A 20,868-nucleotide genomic window follows, 5' to 3' on the forward strand; every position below is an offset into this window, starting at 1 on the left:
ATCCTGGAAGTTATCGTCACGTAGCAAAACCAGCTTGTGCAGATAGGGCAAATCCCCCGACCCCTTCGGTGACTAGTCAGCGTAAACAATGTCATTTAACCCTGAATTTACATTACATGCACTTAGCTTGTGACATTCATTGTAAAAAAAAAATTTAAAAAAATGAAAGAAACCAAAAATGTGTTGTCTTTCTCAGGAGTATTGATTTTTTTACGTCCCCAATGGAGCAATGTGTGAGTGTTACCGAGCACCAGATTGTCTTCAGAAAACCTCTCATGTTACTGCAGAGGGGTCTGGCAGTCGGCACCGCTTAGTCCTGGTTCTGGTTTACCTTTGCCTCCCTTCCCTCAGGGCCCAGCAATACGACCTGGGCCTCAAGCAGCGTTGTGTTCATACAGTATGCAGCCTCTATATTATATAGCCTACTATAATAATAACGAATTACTCATTTTTAGTTGTCTTCACTGAAGCAGAAAAAGCTCAGAGTGGTATTCACCAAAATCCTGCCTATGGGGTCAAGGGTCAAATGTACGGCCCTGTTTTCTTTTCTTCTTTCAGTTGTGTTTATGTTTTTTTACTCTTGGCCCTGTCTGCATGTCTAGCTGTAACTGTTTGTGTATTTTGCATCTTTGTCATACGACTTGTGGACATGATCCACTTTTAGATGCTTCAGCATTTATTCGGCATTTCCCCTCAGTCTGCTCTGCCTTAATGCCAGATCCTTATGTGGGTGGTGATTGCCTCGAGGCTAAACCTTTTGTAAATGAGCTTATCTCAATTTGTTCTGAATGTTGTTCAGCTTTATGTGGATGATATGGCAATATACTCGTCTAAAATTAATCAATTACAAAATGAATCAGCTTTTCAGTCTGCTTTTAGCCCCCTACAACACTGGCCCGCAGCAAATTAATTACTAGTGATTACTGGTGCAGCGGATCATAAAGTTCACGGTTCGGATTGGCTCACTGATCAGAGTCACGGATCGGATCAAAAATAGGATCAGCACAAAAGAAAAAAGGGGGCAAATATAACATTCATTTGTTTTTTTTGCCGCCAATACTATTTTCCGATCTTTAATGATCCATATTGTCGTTTGATTATAGCAGCAGGTCTACAAGGCTCCAGACTATTTATTTTTTGCCACCGTCCCAAACATAATTTAAATCGCTCTGAAGTCAGTGTAAACCATCACAAATTCTAAATATTATCCTTTTACTTTGTTGTTTGTTCATAAAAACACACAATTAAAATGTTAAGAAAATATAAGATTGTATTTTTTGGGATTGAAACCTGTTTACTACAGTTATAAACTGTAGTAAACAGGTCATAATTCCCTCTCCAATACCTTCAAATAACTTGATGTATTACAGTTTCTCACCAACACTACATTTTATGAGATTACATGTCAACACATCATGATAACATTATAATTGACCGTCGCTCAATACTCGTTCACTGATCCCAAAACGGCAGATTTAGTTACTTCCATGATTGCAGCGAAGATAAACATCCAGTCGCAGAGATTGGCCGGCCACCATATTGGCTCGTAGTACTTCGATACAGCCACCAGGTGGCAACAGAGAGCAACACGTGTGACATCGTTCCACTTCCCTGAGCCAGAAGAATGTCATGAGACTCATGTATTTAAATGTTTTGGGGAGATTTTTGTGTTTGCTATATGGAAAATAATCTTGTTTTGAAGCACAACTCCCAGTAAACAGTCAACATTTAAACTAAACACGGAAACCGCCTGAGAATAACTATATCAATTGAATCATAAATGTTGTTTTTTAGTGTATCTTCATCATTTCATCTCAGATTCCGTTAAAAAAAAGTAGTAGAAGACATCCAGTTGCACCATTATCCATACATCTTGGTCATAATGCCTTTTAGATATAAATGTAGATTATATACTAGGCAAGAAATGTATTGCAATTCAGTTTCCTCTGGAATAGTAATATAAGTATGTTAACTTACAAGGGATTAATATTCTTTAGCTTTTTACCCTTCAAAGGTGACTGGAAATATGCATTTAACATTATGGTTGAGGAGATGTTACTGATCATTTACACTCATTTTTGTTCAATGTTTTGTCCAAATTGCGCTTGTGTTGTGTTAGTGTCATTGAAGAGCCCCTGAAAACAAGATGGGACCTCTCGACCGAGCTCTTTCAGGTGTGTTGCAAGTCAGGACAGGTGCTTTCTTTTGTTTCACACATGTACATGTGCGGCCTCTATGGATGACATTGGTGAAGGGTTATAAAAAGTATAGAATGTAAAGCCAAAAAAATTGCACAGTTGTCAAAAAAATACAAAATATTTTGTAGTATAATGTGTTGAAAGAAAGTCAAAGAAAGCCATAGAAAGCAACAAAAAAAAAAAAAAAGTCATAGTATAGCTTATCGGAAAAAAAAGTCAGTACTGTTTTTCTAGAAAAGAAATGAATAAAATCAATTTTTTAAAGCAACTATGAAGTATATTGAAAAAAAATCATAGTTTAGTTTGCTTTGTGAGATGCTCCAGTGTCATAATAGATACACATTGTGTTGATCAAATTGCTTTCAGGTGTCGGGCAGATAGCAGGGCACTATTAGAGCAAACTAACTTGAACAAAATTCAATCACTAGGTGAAGAATTACATCAGATTAGGGCTGGAGGCTCATTTTCCATGGGACTTCTGAGTAATACAAATCAGTAAGTAAGTGAAGAAATTACTCATTTGATGTGTTCAAGAATCACAGAGAATTAGAGGAATTATTGAAGCTTTCTTTGGATTGATAGCGGGTGACCTTTGCCCCCAGCATGACAGCGTGCCTTGCTGTCTGCTCAAACCTAATCAGAGGTCAAAGTCTGCTCACTGGCTTGCAGGTCCAGTAGGAGCAGTGTGTTTGTGTCACTGTCGAAGCTCTTCTCATCCTGTGAACAACACCTTGCCTTGTGGCCTCCTTCTTGAATTGTCACCAGTTCAACGCCATGATGCTTCGGGCTGTAGTTCTGCTCTTCCTCTGCGTGTCCACAGGCATGTGTGCCACTCTAGGCCACTACCAGACTCAGCCAGAGGAGGAGAAGGCGCCTCCTGTGGACTCTGCTGCTGTTGCTGATGGTGTAGCAGCTGAAGAAGCTGCGGCTCCTGCAGATACCCAAGTAGGCAATTCACCTGCAGTTAATGAACCTGCAGCCAATTCCATTTTTGGTGACAATCTTTTGGTTAAAATACTGGCAGCGGATAACCCTTCAGCTGACAAACCAAAAGTGGATGTCCCAGTAGCAGATGGAGTAACAGCCCAAGAGCCAGAGACAGACAGCGAAAGGCCTGCTGGAGACACCCCTGCTATGGAAGCTCTCACTGGTGACGCCGGTCATCAGGACAACGACATCAGGCCAATCGAAACCAACCAGTCGCTAAAGGAACCCGTGGCACAAGAAGACGATAACAGCTGGAGCCTCAACTCAATTAGAAATAGTTTCCAGAATATCCACGGATATTTTGGGTCACTGGTGGAGCTGGCAGGGGGACAAAATGGTGTGTGTCAGTACCGCTGCAGACATGGTAAGAACGAATCTCTTGAATTAACATACTGTTATTTTACTGAGAATCACAAGTATTTTACTGGAGGTGGGACTCAGAAATAGCTAGATTGTTTGAGTTGTTGATCAAAAGAACTAAAAAACAATAGTCAGTGCACCTGTTTCACAGTATGTTTGTTGATTATTATGTTGTCCACGTCCCATATTCCTTCTGCTATGATGTACTTGTTTTCTTTTAACGTGTCAAATCAATCCCTCTGCTGTGAGTTTATCAGCTTCTTATTTACATTATGTGGCTGATGAAGAAACCTGAATACATTCTGGTTATCAGTCTGAGAGGTAGATGTACCTGCGGTTACACAACCAACACCCACACAAAAGTGACATCTTATCTGTGAAACAACACACACCCAAGAACAGAGATACGGTGTTCATCCCTGACTGGGAGTACATGATGACATTAGTTTGTTGATGGGCTTTCACTTCAGTTTTAAAACTGTTACTTCTCTGTTTTCTTAGGAGAACCTGCTCAACCTCGTCCTGGCTACCAGCTCCCGGAGCCGAACGGCTGCAGCTCCTCCCTGGTGGGATTCCAGGTGAATGCAGTTGTAGGTGGCCTGTTTATAACCCCAACAGTCCAGAACCACATCATTAACCATAATGGCTGGAAAGGCTCTAGGTTCTGTATTATTAAGCTGCACTGACAGCCGTTCTTTCTTTTCACAGCTTGACCTGGGGATCCCTGCTATGACAAAGTGCTGTAACCAGCTCGACATGTGCTATGACACTTGCGGCACAAACAAGTATGACTGTGACTCAGAGTTTCGCTTGTGTCTGCATGGCATCTGCGCCGACCTGAAGAAGAGTCTGGGCTTCGTGTCGAAGGTGCAAGGTGAGAGTTTTGCAGATATCTACAGATATCTAGGGTGGAACCAGGAACATCTCACATACATTGTGAATCATCAAAAAATAATAATAAACTCTGCCTCCTTCCCCTCCCTAATTTCTCCGTCTTTCCTCCTCAGCCTGTGAGTCAATGGCGGATGCTCTCCACGGCACAGTGGGGACTCTAGGTTGCAGGCCTTACATGAACAGCCAGAGGGCAGCGTGTGTCTGCAAGGGAGAGGAGAGGGATGAACTGTGACCCGGGACACTCTGGACAAACTCCCTGGATGCGTTCGCAGACAGATAACGGAGTCACAGGCATTTCTACAGATTATGCTGCATATTTATAGGCTTTTGTCAAAGAGGATATACTTAACAAGAGCCCACTCAAGATTCATAGCCAGGGAGTAAAAAAAGAAAAGAAAAGCATGGGACAATGCAAATGAACAGTTTCTCAGGTTTTATTCAGAGGCAGTACTACTGGCATATATTATATCTGAATATTACTTTCATAATGTTAATTAACTGCTTATGCATGTTGTACTCTTCATACTCCATTTCACTTTAGGCCATTTTCAGGCCTCTATGACTCCATTACCATAAATTACTTTGATGACTCCAAATGCATTGCCTGATGGGAAGGATATTGCAGTTGGTTTAATTTCCCCTAGATTGAATGTAATTACTAAGGTAAACATGGTTTGTTGTGTGCAGCTATTTATCAAGTTAGTATGCTCAAAGTCAGTGTTATGTAGATGTGATAGCCTATTACAGCAGTAATTTGATATGTTTTTATGAATGAATACATGATTAGACATGTCAGTTTAACTGACATGTCTAATTCTTGATGAATTTTCAGTGATGAATCATTGGCATCATTTCCAGACACCGCTATCTCTTTCCCGCCACAGTGGGATGAGTGACGTGATCCCCCAGCCCTCGATTAAACAGAGTGAATGAGTCAACATATATCGATGGTTGTTCCACGTGAAATATAAACCACTTCCATAAATCCGCAAAGTCTTTAAACTGTAATCAAGCCTGAGAAAGGCCTGAAAGTGGGACCTAGAAAAACACACTTCACGCTGTAGTCGTTACAATTGAACTGCGGCCCCTCCGAATGATTTCTAATAGAAATGTCATTTGCTTTAATGTCAGCACATTTGGCTGCAAGGCAGAGTGACAAAGACTCACACGCACTTTGATGCATTAGTGCTCTACATCCCTGTGGCTATACATAGGAGTAAAGAAGAGTGTGTATACTGTACATCTGCATGTATATGTGTATGTGAAGGACTTTTAAATACCAAATAAACTGAAATGGTCAGTTCATCTCCTTTCATCTAAATGATACTGCGATTGTAATTTAGCTGCTGCTGCTGCTGCTGCTGTCATCTCATGACGCTGTTTATTATGCATGTTTGAGTCAGTTAGCGTCAGTTAGTTAGTCAGCGTTAGTCAGGCAAGATGAAGATGGGGCCTCCAGTTAGTGTGTGCTGCTCCTGAGGTTCCCCGTTCCGAACCTTTCGGCGGGCACGTCCTCGACAGCGCTTAGCGCAGTGGGAGTCTCCTGCCCCGCACACCAACACCTGGCAGTGGAGGAACACTTGCTGTGAACAGAGGAGACAAGCTGGTTTTGAGTGGATGGAGAAGAACACAACGCGAGGACACTGCTCCTTCAGATAGTGCAGGCATACAGTCTTTACAGCATCCTGCTACACAAACACAAGCTCACACACACTTGCCAGCTGGCTCCCAGCATGCTTTTTTGACTCACTCGGTTGTCTTTGCCAATGAACTTGAAGACAGGGACCTGGTAGTGCTTAGAGAGCTGGTCCTTTGATGAGTACTGTGTCACTGTTTCATCAGAGATACAGCTGGAAAATAAGCCAAAGAGGAAAAGTCATACATGCAGTTTATATCTTCACACAATCCTCAGTGATTGGTGTTTCTTTAACACGCCTCTTCATCAAGGCTAGCAGCCCCCAGGCCCCAAAATACTGTTGTAGGCTATATTTAAAAGGATTCATGAAAATAGATTAGTGCCCTGCTCTGTTGATGTCTCTACAGTAGCGTTGGAGACCATTAAAGCTGCAGCACCAAAAGCATTTCTCGTATTCATGAGACAATATTAAAAAGACAAGGTGCTGCCGTTTTAATTGTAGGCTATGCAATTTACTTTCAGGGTCAGTTCACCCGAATTACAAAAGAAACAGTTTTTATCCCACTTTATCAATATCAAATACTTTCCTGTTGAGAAATAAATAACATTATTTTTAGTCAGCCACAGTGGGTGGCTACAAAATACTTCACTCTCTGTGTAGCAGAGGATTTATTTTTCAATACATACCTGACACCTGCAAATGTAAAAGAGATTGTTAACGTGGTATCGGTTGAATCTTTTATCATATATTGTAGCATTAGAGGGTGGCAAAACAATTAATTTAAGAAAGTAATGTATACATTTGTCCACCAGTGCTATCTTCTGGATCAATGCATTTGCTGCTATGTCATGTGGCATTAATTCTTCCACTTCATTCACCCGTCTTTGATGAGATAATACTTGAGGGCCTGGTCAGCTCTGGGCCCCGGTGTGGCAAAGCAGCTCTCTACCAGTGCAGAGAGGCCCTCCACCCTCTCCTTTGGCTCCACCCCGAAGAACAGGGAGTCGTGCAGGCGGAGCTGGGGTGGGGTGCGGTAGGGCTCCGAGAACTCTGCGCTCCTGAAGAGCTCCAGGGAGAAGGGGAAGACTCCCTCACTGTGGCCTGCCAGCTCAAGGGCTGAGCTTCGCTGACTGGCCTGGTATCCGTCTGATACCTGGTATTCCCTGGGGAACTCACAGGTGACCGGGAGCACTAACTTGCTGGTGCGAACTATCAAGTCCCTGCTGCTGCCTGGGCTGCTCCGAGGGAGGCCTGTCACCAGGTTGGTCCCCACAATCTTGTCATCTGTCACCTGGGGGACAACATTCAGTTCAAGGCAACCTCACACAACCCACAATTAAGGCACAGCTCTTTAATAATATAATATCAACTATTGCTTCAAGCTCAAACCATCGAGACTAAACCCTGAGCACATTCAATCTAAAAAGATTCCAACCAATGCTTCTGACCTCCACCACTGTGCCGCAGGTCTTGAGGCTGAAGCTGAGGTTGATGTGTGTGCCATTGGAGACACCTCGACAAGACGAGTTGGACAGGGAGAGCTCCAGTCCTCCTACGAGGTCTTTAGGAACAGACACAATAATAGAGCTGGGATCACACTGGACTGGCACTGCAGGAAACAAAGACAAAGGTATGATATATTATTACGGTCATAATGGCACACATCGTGAGACAGTGCATGTATGGATGTCAACTTTAGCTGTCCTTTGCTACCAAAAAGCACATTGAGGACATGGTCTGCAAGCAACATTCTCATTTCTAAAACAAAAGGTTGTTTGATTATTATCCACTGCTGATATAGTTGAGGATCCTCCTTGACATAAATAACCCTGCACTGAAATGTTGGGAATTCAGTTAAGGCCAGAGGAAATGCATTTTGGTCAAATCTCGACTATCAAGAACATCTTTTCAGATGAATGCAAGCACACATCTCTGTGTCAGCTTGTGTCACACACAAACGCGCACACACGCATACACACACTGATACACACCCTGACATGTGCGTTTATCCTCTCCCAGCTCCAGCCCTCTGGGACAGTGGCACTGATAGGAGTCCAGCAGCGAGGAGCAGCCATGGCTGCACCCTCCATTGTTAACATGACAGCCTGCTATCTCTGCATGAAGCCACACAGATAAAAGACAAAAAGATGAAAAGCATTGTGTGGTTCTCTGGGTTATATCTGTAAAATGTTGACTGGTGTGTCACGAACATCACAACACGGATGTACCTCTGCAGTTGTGTCCATCACCGTCCATCACGCGACCCAACCCACACTCACAGCGCCAGGAGCCTTTGGTGTTCACACACACCTCTGCACAGCCACCGTTGCCCTTTCCACATTCGTTGAGATCTGAACATAGGACAGACACCACAGCTGGGTCAGATATTATTATCAGATGAGCCCTGGTTTACCACATGGGTGGAAGTCATTACGTTGATGCGAATCACTTAGTGTTCCAGGGAGTGAGAATAGAGTGAACGAAGATTGAGAAAGGAAGAGATCATTTCTGAGACTGTGGAGGGCAGATCTGGTTGATGGATGAATAATGAGATTGTGGGGTTTTCAGGCTAGGTTCCCAGTGCAAGCGTGTCACCCATCATTAGGTGTAACATCCAATATACCACACACACACACACACACACATACACACGCGCACACACACACACACACACACACACACACACACACACACACATGAATATCACGTGCATCATGCACGGTGCATGTAAATAGGAATAGCTGAATAGCCTATCCATATTTATGAAAACAATGGGTGAAGACACTGTAAAGCCAGACTGATTGCTTTCTCTTGTTAATGTCTTTCAGAAACCATTTCCAGCCTATCTGTCTTCCACTTCTGTGACACAATGTATCCGCCCTCTCTCTTCCTCTCTCTCTGTCCGCCTCACCCAGGCATGTCTGTCTGTCCGGTCCCAGGACAGTTCCAGGTGCACAGCGGCAGTCAGACTCGGGACATTTGGGACCTGCGCAGTCCACCTCATCACAGATGTCATAGAAATCTAGGTGACACACAAAAACACATATTTAACACAACAATAGACAAGAAAAGGAAAGTCAAAAATGGACTTTTCACATATCACACGTGAACACTCACGGCCACAGTACACATGGAAGCAGACTGAGGGTCTGGGCAGGCGATAAACAAAATATCCTCCGGTACAGGCCTTCACATCTATACTGGCGTTCCAGTGGCAACAGTTGTCGTTGAAGCTGGCACAAACCGGCAGGGTGACGATGCCTTCGTGGGGTTGAGGGTGGCTGCCGTTGAGCCAGATGGGAGCATGCGTGCCACAGTGGTTCTCAGAGACGCAGAAGGTGGGCATGGCATCCCCGGCCATGCCCGTGAAGCGGTACCATTCTCCCGACACGTGGCTGTCACAAAGGGGCACGCCGGATGACTGGTTGACGTGGTAATCTGTGTTCCTCCAAGGTTCATTCAGGCTGATGTACGCAGAGCATGGGTCCAGGGCTGAGGGGACAAAGACCAACGAAAGACTTAGTTGCACATGCTTTGGAAAAAAAGTATGAAGACAATGTAAATATGTGTTTAAGATAAGCAGGATGAGTAGAGAGGTTGGTTGGACAAGTCTGAAGGTGGAAAGTACTATTTGCGTGAGTATTTTCATTTTAAGCACACATGTTTTGACGTTTGATACTGTATTTATATTACTACTCAATGTGAGTATTGTATATTGTGACATTGCAACTTTGCTCTAAATACTTTTCCCATCACTGTTATAGGACCAGTTTAGATTAGATTAGATATACTTTATTCAACCCCAGGGGGAAATTTCTTGAACAGCAGCAAACATGTTTACAAATATACAATAAAATAAAATAAAATAGCAAGGCATATTACATTTAAGAATTTAAATAATAAAGGAAATGAAAATGTAAAAATAAAAGTGTATACAGTGTATCTAAAGTATAAAGTGAGAGTGGTGCAAGGTTTATTTATGTACATTTGAGGAGGACCTGGCCAGAGGTGATTTATTATAAAGTCTTATTGCAGGGGGAAGGAATGTTCTCCTGTATCTGTCCTTCTAGATTTCTGAAATACACATCAATTTAATGGAGGGGAAATTAACTTAGTTTCTGGTGCATTCAAAACAGGGGCTCCCCTTTGAAACAGAGGATTAAGTTGCTAACCATGAACAACAACACCTTAGGAACTGGTTGGGGACCTTTGCTGCTAGTCCTTCACCATATCTCTCCTCAAGAGTCAACTCTTTACGAAAGGTATACAATGCCCACAAAAACAGAGCCTTATTGCTGTTTCTCGGAATAAACCACATACCTCACTGCAAATAGCTTTCCATAAGAAGTAGTTCCTATGAAAAACGGAAATCTCAGAAACCAAAACTACCTGCATGGATAGATACGTCTGTGTGCCCCAATGTGAGATTGTCTTTTTTTGGTGAAGTGATCCTTAAATCTTAAGCTCAGTCGATAGAAAAGCCGTACACCCCATGTTTTGTACTTCTACACCGGTCACTTGAGCAGAGTTGTTGCCATGAAGCAGACCTTTGGGCCTTAATGACTAAACACAACAAACCATATGCACAGAACTTTTTATGCAGTCATTTGTCATTGGCGAGCAACTCTTTTCACTACAGCCAGCGTTGCAGAATCAGGAGAACAACTGAATGAGCAGAGTAAACAAAGTGCAGCCAAGACAATCAATAGTTTCTCCTTTTCTTCTTGCCAATTCAACAGTGTAATTAAGAGGTAGACATAAAACAAAAATAAAGAAGAAGAGGGGAGTGTTGATGGGAGTGGGGCAAAGTGGGCTTGGGTGAGAGTAAGTGTTATTCACTGACAATCAGCTCAATCAACTGAGATGAAGAAACCGTGGGAGGCTGATAAGCCCGGCAGTAAAGAAACGTCAGCGATAGGCCAACAAACATGACACAAAACACTTTACTGGAGCAGTAACCTCCAAACTTCAGGCCTTCCATTAACTTGGATTGCTCAACATTAAAAATATATGTTCACGCTTTGCCGCACCTTGTGCGAAAGGTGTTTCTGACATCTAATGGAGGCCGAGGTTAACCAGAAGTTAACGGTAACGGTTCCTTTCCTCCTATCTGCTTTCACAAGTAACCATCAAAACACACAAGCACATATTTCAAATCATGTTAAGGAGTTCCTGAAAGCTGTCAAGAAATATTTGTGCAAGATGGGACTCATTTCTGTGAGCATAAGTGATGTGACACACACATCATTTTCACCCTTCATCCTCTAATAGACAGTCCATCTTGTCACTACTTGCTGTTCCAATAAAAGCAGAGGGATCAATCCTCGGCCCGGGCCCACTGACAGCATAAACGACCAGTTTTGGAGACGTACGACTGACCAACTGTGTTCTAGCTCAAGCAGCACAGAAGGGGCAGAGGACATAGCTGACTCATGCGGGTGAATGCTAATGTGGACATTAAATCTTCCAGATGGGGCTTGAATAACTTACTATGGTTATTAAGGGATTGTGGAGCCAAGCCTGACCCGAGTCAGACTCCAGCCTTTTATCTGCACAGATGAAAATGGCGCAAAGTAAACAGAGTCCAACCATATTGTTCTTCATCATTAATATTAATGATCCTTTTTGTGAAATGATAAAGCTGGCAATTATCTATTTTTCGTGAAAATTGTGTGAAGAGATTAAAACCAACAATGAATTGATCCTACATCCTCAGTGTCATAGACACCCAGTATTGTCCAAAAGCCATTAAAACATATTCAGCCATTAAGCCACACAGTTGCATTGGACATTCGTGTTCATTAAAGATCCCACGTACAACAAACTGCTGCTTTAAATACTCGCTTGAGCATCAAATGCTTGTTAATCTGCTGCTGAAAATAGTCCCTGCTAAATGCATTATGTATCCCAGTTTAGAAATATTTGCTGAAAGCTCTGAGGTCCAGCTGCTGTAGGAACTTACTAAGCTTAAATAAATAAAGTATATGTGTGACTAACATCTTCAGTGGAAATAAAAATGCTTGGGGCTGATTGTGGGGCTGTTAAGAGAAGTCCAAACGTACTGGATGACGGAAATTATTTGTTCTGCTCATTTTAAGGGATTTGTTGACAATAACAAATATATACACCAATGGCAACCTTTCTTCTTTAATTTAAAGTTAAAAAAAAGAGATACCTGCTTGTTTGAAAGTGAGCACATGACAAATGTTACACTCACCTACACCTGCAACTGCAACACTCGCCAGCAGCAGACTTGTAATCACCCAAAAAAGCATGATGCGTTTTCTCTGTAACTGATACTCAGGCCTGAGTGTGCACGCGTCTCTTCTCGTTCATCCTCAGAGGAAGCCCGTCTTTAATAGGCGCCTCTTATCGGCATGTGTCATTTTGTCGTGTCTGTCTGTCTCACCTTGAACCCTTGCTCCCCGCATCCAGGGACAGGACCATCCTCCCATTGTTCTAGTTGGTACAGTCTTCACACTCTGCTCCCTCAATCCTCACACACATGACCTTAAACTACACCAAACATAATATATTTATTTTTCTTGCAGTCATGCTGTGAGAAAATATGATTGTGGCCTTTTTACATGTCTTAATGTATTTTATGCAAATGTATTCTTGATTTAAAGGGAGTAGACCCCTGAGCAATGATCTAATCTGCCGCAACATTAAATCAATCTGATTAATCTTAGTGTTGTGGTGATGCAGCTTACATCAAGCCAACGCACCTGTGAGGCAGAGTATCTGGCAGTAGAGTGAATATGTTCTCATCTAACTAATAACTTGACCTCTGTTAGTTATCAAAAATGGTCTAAATCTTAGCCCGTATAATTTAGAAAGCACTAACTAACTAACCTGATGCTTGCGGTTTTAGTTTCTCATAATGTAATTAAATCAATGGAGACATTAATCCACCAGGCTGTTGGAAGAAATGAGGTGGAACATGGCCGTCTTCTTCTGTGATTACTCCTGGCAATTAGACGCCTTCAGCCAGTAAACTTTCCAATTACATTGACAGGCGAGGCATATGGATGGCAAATCAATCTGAAGGTCAATGACAGATTGGACTGTAGTGAAATGTATTTTTGCATCAAATTCATTGCCCGCAGAGCCCGGTAACGTTGGTGATCTCTGTACTTTTCCTCTTGCGCCACCTGGAGTTTGACCTTTTGGGCTTCCATAGCATTCATGCAGCGCTTAGATGAATTTGACCACCTTGGTGATCCCCTGACTTTACATCGAGTATCGTCAGGTTCAAAATTGTCTGATATTTTGGTTTATACCAAATTCCATGAAAAACAAATGAACCTTCCCATCAGCCCCAGCTGTACTTTGTGTTTAGTGCCGCTAACATAGCACACTCAGCATACATGAGTTAAATGATCAAATCTTTCAAAATGTAAAGAAAAACAAATATTGTTATATGTTTTCTTTTGCCATTGCCTTTTTTTCAAAATAAACTTTTAGATTTCATAACCATGCTTCATGTACCTATTTATTACAACAGTTTATCTATCTCATAGGATGTCCTGTCCAGGAAGAGCTGGAGGCCAAGGCAAGCCGGAGGAGGTGGTCCGACCTTGAAATGCTGCTTCTTGTACATTAATCTCTTCACTTCCAGTGAGAACAACAGATGCTTCAACTGGACCACCGGCTCCAAAACCTGGATAAGGATTTTATTGATAATTGAATTACATTTCTCTTTTATACATATTTCATAAATGGTACAGGATTTTACATTTTTCTTTTTCGCCAACATTACAGCATCATGTCAACAGAAGAAAAACAGACAAGAAAAACTAAATTAAAAAAAGAGGTCAGATTGGAGTACAAGATCATTTTCAATCCTATATTCTGCTTCACTCTTTAGGCATTTTAAACATCTTATTGTAAGTGCACACAAACAAGATATTCAAAACATAACACACATTCAAAGAATATAATAATAATGTCGCTTTGGAGAAAAAAGGCTGAGAGTGGATGAAAATGCCAGGAGAGAGGGGTGAGAATTCGAGGTGTTCCCCGATAAGCTAACAGTGCGCCTGACACTTTCCCCTTGGTTTCAGATTCAGGACGTTAGTAACTGAGGTCAAGAGTAACGACTCTCTTACAGGCACACCGAGAATGGAGGCTTTCTTTTCTCCATTTATTGGGGAGTGTAAATGCACGCTGAGGGAGGGGTTTATGGGAGTAAATAAGGTGAAGATATGAGTGGGGTTTGATGTGGGTTTGAGCAGTTGGTTGGCTGGGATTTAAGTCAGATTTGGCAGGGCAGATTCTAAAGATGCAGCCCTGTCCACTGCCCTTTATAACTAGGAACCTCTACAAACAACGTTCTTAAATTATCTTTGCAGTTTTTTTTTTTTTGTTGATAAATCATCTTTTTTGTTTTCACATAATTTCCCATGTAGACATACATTCATGCAACACCCTCTTTATAATAAAGTTTCCCTATATTTGATATATTTCATTTTTAAAAAGTAAACAAGAACAAAAAAGAACAAAGACAAAGGCAATAAACGGTGGATGGCATGATAAAAAGGAGGAGGTGGTGATGATGTAGAGAAGCGTTGTGTAGAAACAGCTGAGGGGAGGATCTCTCACCTGCCACAGTACATCTCCAAGGAAACAAAATCGCCCGTGTGTGTGTATTTGTGTGTGTGTAAAGTTGGCCTATTCTGGAACAATTCTGCTATGAAGTGGGATGAGAGCGGAATTGATTTCTACCACTATTGACAGTCAGTGGTTGAGGGAAGAGGATTCATGAATAAAGCGATCTGAACTTTGTCCCCAGTGTACTCACTGATCACCACGTGCATTCAACAAACAAACACAAATGTTCACAGACACACAGCAAGATTGATTCTCACTTCCAAACATTAAAATTTAAACCTCCACAATATGAAGGTGTCGTTCCAAATAGGAGATTAACTTTCTCAATGATCTCATGATTGCTGTTTACCAATTTGCTACATTATTGATACTTTTAAAATCATTAATCCGCCAAAAGGCACAATTTCCCTTGGAGACACACAAACACACACACACAAACAGATTAGACCAAATCCTGCCTTGAGATCGGCATGGCTAACTAGATTCAACCTAAAATCATGCACAGTAATGGAAAATCTGCAGTTGAACACATCGATCTCTTCAGTGGGATTCAGTCAACTTTCCACACGACACACACATGCAGGATCTTGCACTAGAGTCTATGTTCAGGGGCGTCATGTGATTGGGCTTCCTCTCTGCAGGTGATCTACAGCAGTTCAGAGCGTAAACAAATGATTTTCAGAGCTTGTTCTTATTTTTTGTAGACATAAATGGGGACGGAAAGAGGGCCTTCCAATCCTGAACCTGAACAGAAAACTAAGTAATGCTGAAAAAAGTTCTTTCAGTGTCCATTTCCCCCAGAAAATGGACAAAACAAACATATGGCTTCTACATTTAACGTATCAAGGGGATGAGACTTCAGCTAGATGTGGCAAAGAAAAGTGTCCAGTTAAGTACAAAATTGCAATAATGCTCCTACACATTCACGAATTTCTACTAAGGGCATACCACAGCATGCAGTCTACCCGGCTTGCCATTGAGGGAGCAGGGGGGCATTACAGCAACAGTGAGAGGAGAAAACTCAAAAAAGCCTATATGAATCAAATCCATGATTGTTTTTTGGGATTTAGTCTATACGCTTTGTGAGGGAGAATTGTTAAAAAAAACCTCACTTGATGAAATGCACATTACATGCTGTTAAGATAATGGTCAGGTCACTGACAATCTGGACATAGCCAGTGGATTTGTCTAAGACAATGGTCACTGCACATTGTAAACCTTTCATTATGTTAAGGATTTCTGCAGCAATCTTTGTATTCATGAGCTGATTATAGAGGTCATGGTTGGCATCATTCGGCCTCAATTCCAATCTGAACAAGTTTCACCCTGAATTGGCTTCAACATTGTTTCCCCTCTTTGGTGACCATGCACAGGAGCCTTACGACCTGCCTGGATGTAGTTACTGTAAAATACATTGTGTGTGTTTGACAAGATATGTAATAGTTAGTTCAAGGTATCAATGCATACATTGTAATGCGTTTTGCGTGTGCAGACGTTGGGCTGTTAGCGGGGGTTCCGTCATGGCAGGAGATCTTCAGAGGATGTTAATTGATGAAAGGATGTTCGTAAGAGAGCTCCTCCCCCCACTGAAAACTAGCCTCGGGTCATCTGTTTATTTGATTGTATACATATATATATATATATATATTTATATTATTTTCATAACAAATATACTATGGCTTTCAAAATAAAAAGTGCCAAAATATTTTTTTTTTTGAATAAAAGAACACACAGTGATGTTGTTGTCGGTAGGACTCTCATACTTGCGCAGACCGGGCCGCTACAGGACGTCAACAGGAAGAGGAAGCGAGGCGTCATCATGCCTCTATCATGCCTCTATCCTGCGAGTCGAGACAAGCTCCTGACAAAGGTCACACTGGGAGGGACAGCTGTCCGTCACCCGGAGAAGGCGTGGCCCAGGGAGGGAGAGGCAGCAGGGTTCAGCCACAGGAAGACGAAAGTCCCCCTGATGGTGCGACCGCCATCAGGACTTTCTTGTAAACTTTGGGATAGAGACTCTTTCTGGAGCCTGTCCCAACCAAGAGTAGACATGTGTGTATTTGTGTGTGTGTATGTGTGTGTGTGTGTGTGTTGACAGTTTGACTGCTAGAGGAAGCAGGACTACACTGCTGTGTTGACCTGCAGAGTGGCCAGTGTCGGTGTCCCAGTATACCCTGAAAGTCCCATTCACACACACACACACACACACACACACACACACACACACACACATACATACATACATACACATACACACTCAATAGTGACTGCCCCTCTGCATGTCCTCTTCTCTGCAGTGTCTAGAGGTGTGATAATTCCCGTTTTCCCCCTGAAGTTCCCTGCAGGCTGTCCCTCCAGAGACTTGAGGCATATCCATAGCAGCCCAGTTTAAATCCTTCATCATCATTGTCCTTTTCATCATCCTCACCATCCTTCGGCTGTGAGAGTGTTTCAGTTCCCGGTACTCTCGCCATCCTTCTTTGTCTTTTAGCGGTTTTCAATTGCAATTCCAACTGGAGTTTTCAGTCAGGAAGTTAAAAGAAAGAAAAAAAGAAGGGGAAAAAAAGGAGAAAAGACTAGCTCCCACAGTCAAAAACAGGATGGGATTATTGGGTGTGGGAGAAATGGGGGAGGGAGGAGTCTTAGGAAAGAGTTGGGCGTAAAAGGGGGCGTTGCTGGATGGAAGCGGGAAAGGGGGTGGTAGGAGTTGAGAGAGAAGGGAGTCACTCTTCCCATCAATTTTTACTGTCGATGAGCTGCTGAACTGGGAGCTGGAGTTGGAGCGGGTCCCGAAGACGCTTCAGATCCAACTCCACCTGGAGGGAGGCAGGGTAGAGTTGAAAATATAAGAAGAAAGTGTGCGAGGATCGGTATGAAACTAGGTCTTTGTACAGCCGTTACAAATCAAAGTATGGAACTGTACAATGTGACACTCCCCAGTGAGACTGCAGGGCTCATTGTACATCACAAAACATCCAGTTTTCACCAAGTGACTGTACCTCAGCTATATCATCCTTCAGCTGGTTGTACTTCTCAACATCGAAGCGTGTCCTTTTCACCCCCTTGTGGAAGAACAGTAGATACTGCCTGTCTCTAGCGTCGGGGTAAACATACTCCTGCAGGTTATGAAGAGACACAGACGGAGCACTTTGTAAAAGGAAACATTTTGCCAGGTATCATCCATATTCTGCTTTCTGTTCATTGGGGTCAAATCACACCAGCGAGAAATTCATCATCAAATGGACTCGTGTCCTTGGAGATAAAAGGTAGGGGTAACTTATGAATGCTGAACCCTGTGACTAGACAAGACTTTTGAATAGCTAAACACATTACAATTTAATGCAGAGTGTAGCAAAGACATGAGCGCTATTGGATTTTGTTACTGTAATGCTTTGTTCCCTGAATGTTAAACTAGTTTAATGTTATTGAAGAGGACAGTTTCCATAAAAGAGTACATGGTCTTTCACATTTGTTGGCTCGAACATGAATGAATTCATGCATATGTATTTGTATACTTGTCTTGTGGCGTTGCGTCTTACCTGGCGTGTAAGAACAAAGTAGGCGTACATGGCCATGGCCGTGCCATAAGTGATAAAGTAGGTGACGGGTTCCATGATATCCCAGGAGTACTCCCACCAGGTGAGCCTGGCCAGGATGCCAAACTGGGTGGCCATGTACGCCATGCCGCCCCACAGCACCCAGGTGGTACGCCGCTCTGCCTTCTTATTCAGTTCCTCCTTCACCTACCAATCCAGAAGTGAAGAAGAAGCAGACAGTTTAAATGGAACAGAAGAAGTGGATGCGTATTGAGAATGTAGCGAGGAGGAAAGACATTATGGATTAATTGTTTGCCGAGAGCAGCTATGATATACGTTTTTTCCGACCCTTGATAGCCCCAAACCCCATAATTTGGCTCAACTGGTCAGACCGTCTTTAATCAGTAATCCTTGATGGCTGAGAAGAAACAAGGCCTGATGATACAATACAAAATAAATAAAGGATTAAAAACATCAAAATTCGGAGCAACTACAGCTCCACTTGGCTTTGATTGAAAAGTGTACAAGAATATGCAACTTATTAATTTGCAAGTTCACTTGTGTTTTACTGTTCAATTATCTGTCAAACTGTCATTGGCTGGTTAAGAAAGAGCAGCCATGAACTACAACCAACAACCAAAACATCAGTAAGGTCAAAGGAAGTCCAACCTGCTCTAAGGGGCGGAGTTGAGAGTTGAGGTCCTCCAGTCGTCCAATGAGCTCACGTTCCTTGCCGAGTTGGTGCTCCTCGATGCGCAGGGTGGTGTAGAGCTGCTGCACCAGAAACTTGACGTCATTCAGCCTTTCTGCCTCCTCGTGGGGCAGCAGCTCTGAAGCACACGCAAATGCAAACACACGCACAAAAAACGTTAACACGATCCATTTGCTGCCAATAAAACCATTTATTCTTATTGGTAGCGACCCGAACTGTGAGGAAGTGACTCAAACAGTCTAGGCGCAGCCTTTTCTTTGCGAGCCCTCACCTCTCCTTGGTGGCCGCACGAGGTGTGTGGTGTCATTGATAACGAGCTTGAAATCATCCAGCAGCAGGATGTCTATGCCTGTGGAGGAGGCGACCCTCGCTCCATCTGGAGAGAGAGACACATGAGAAGTGTGTGTGGAGGGGGAGCACTGATGGGCAGCCATTTCAAATATCCTTGAAGCCCCTTGTTAATCAGGCTTGTTGCCATCTGATTATCGTGAGAGCTAAAGATGCACTTGCACACTAAGAGTAAGATTTCAATTAACGGTAGTTGTTCCTGTATAACCAACCCCCTGTGCAGAGCAGCAGGTGTAAAATGAAATAATTTCATGATGCATGCAGTGATATTACATTCTGATACAAAGACACTTAACTGCATCAAGGCACAAGAACACTTGAAATCATGTATATGCATCACCTGCTAGGGTAAATGGATGCAGCGCTGGAGTGTGTGCCCAGTGCTCTTGTGTTTGTGAACATACCCGTGGAGTAGATGGCTACCCGGTCGATGCCTCTGTCCTCCGCCTGGAGCTGTTGCAGGAACACTCCCACGCAGTCACTGAGCGGCTTCAGGGTGAACTGACAGCGCTCTCGCCGGGACGGCAAACTGACTGAGATCACCGGCAGCCCGTTCTGATACACCACTGTCACCTCTGTGAGTGGGCAAGAAAGGCAACAAATGTCACACAAGCAGAAAATGTGAAAATGACACCCCGACTAACTGAACCGTAGGAATGAGCTTTCATGTAGATGATGCTTCTGATTTAATAGGGATGCACAGACAAAATAAGCAATGTACTGTTCATTACTTATTTTGTTCAGCACTAGTTAGTCAAGGCATTGTCTGTAAAGAAGAGTGAATTACTTACTAATGCTAAAACAATACTTACGTCTGTTTGGAACTTTAATTCCTGTAACTTGACCATATAATCTGGATATCACAAACTAACTCCAACATAAGAGTCTAACACTCTGTCAGTGCTAACTGTGCGCTACTTATTTAGATTGAAAAATGTGGTTTGAAACCCAGCAGGGGGCAGTACAACAAAAGAGCTCCACCTACCAGAGCAGTTCCCCAAATACAAACCCTTCATTATCTATCATTGTGTCATCAATCCACTTTGGTTCCCAAAATAGAATACTGGAATCACTGTTTTGAGCTTTATGACAAATTAGTTTACTCGTCTCTGACTGACAATATCTGATAGGATCTCGCTGCGTTAAACACTGCATACAGTATCTGCAAAAAGGAACTCATTCCAGAGCTATTTGCAAATCAATCATGAATTCTGATTCAACAGATGACTAAATCATATTCATCAATGTGTTCTCACACGTGCAAGTCCAGACTTATACATGTGGATACGGAAATACACTGAAGGCAGTTGACTATTAGTCTGAAAGCAAACTGGTTATAATGAGCTTATACTATTATCATGCCGAGTGGCTCCTCATGACAGAGCCATGGATCAACGCAGAGGGCTGAGAGCCCAAGGCGGTCTAAGGTGATCCAAGCTGCCTTGTTGCTGCGGCACCAAACAACCTGGGCCTGCCGCTCGGGACCACTGCAGTGAATCAGCAGATCTCTGCTTGAGCTCGCACACAAAAGTGAAGAATCATCATCCGGCACAGGCAGTACCAGCTGGTCTCCGTCTCAAGAG

At 42.8% G+C, this 20,868-nt stretch overlaps 3 protein-coding genes across 4 annotated transcripts in view; 1 reads left to right on the forward strand and 2 right to left on the reverse strand.

Annotated features, from left to right (window-relative positions):
- The first annotated feature begins 3,519 nt into the window (after nt 1-3,519).
- Nucleotides 3,520-4,671, forward strand: pla2g12b (phospholipase A2, group XIIB). The gene is made up of 3 exons (XM_034552214.1): nt 3,520-3,549; nt 4,254-4,419; nt 4,553-4,671. Exons 1-3 carry the CDS (start codon nt 3,520-3,522, stop codon nt 4,669-4,671), a joined length of 315 nt encoding a protein of 104 aa, XP_034408105.1.
- A 1,195-nt stretch (nt 4,672-5,866) lies between these two features.
- On the reverse strand, nt 5,867-12,351 carry oit3 (oncoprotein induced transcript 3). Its single transcript, XM_034552509.1, has 9 exons — nt 12,294-12,351; nt 9,194-9,568; nt 8,988-9,098; nt 8,305-8,427; nt 8,068-8,190; nt 7,525-7,685; nt 6,955-7,367; nt 6,190-6,289; nt 5,867-6,022 (listed from the first exon to the last, which is right to left on the reverse strand). The coding sequence occupies exons 1-9, from the start codon at nt 12,349-12,351 to the stop codon at nt 5,867-5,869; spliced, it is 1,620 nt and encodes a 539-aa protein (XP_034408400.1).
- A 1,380-nt stretch (nt 12,352-13,731) lies between these two features.
- mcu (mitochondrial calcium uniporter) overlaps nt 13,732-20,868 on the reverse strand; it is a 48,275-nt gene continuing 41,138 nt past the window's right edge. For both annotated transcript variants that reach the window (XM_034551860.1, XM_034551859.1), the window contains exons 4-9: nt 19,690-19,860; nt 19,209-19,313; nt 18,895-19,055; nt 18,229-18,432; nt 17,689-17,805; nt 13,732-17,505 (exon numbers count right to left, since the gene is read on the reverse strand). In XM_034551860.1, coding sequence (XP_034407751.1) covers nt 17,425-17,505; nt 17,689-17,805; nt 18,229-18,432; nt 18,895-19,055; nt 19,209-19,313; nt 19,690-19,860 — 839 coding nt within the window. In that variant the 3' untranslated portion in view covers nt 13,732-17,424. The remainder of the gene's footprint in view (nt 17,506-17,688; nt 17,806-18,228; nt 18,433-18,894; nt 19,056-19,208; nt 19,314-19,689; nt 19,861-20,868) is intronic.

Source organism: Cyclopterus lumpus, chromosome 15 (assembly GCF_009769545.1).
Source record: "Cyclopterus lumpus isolate fCycLum1 chromosome 15, fCycLum1.pri, whole genome shotgun sequence".
NCBI lineage: Eukaryota > Metazoa > Chordata > Actinopteri > Perciformes > Cyclopteridae > Cyclopterus > Cyclopterus lumpus.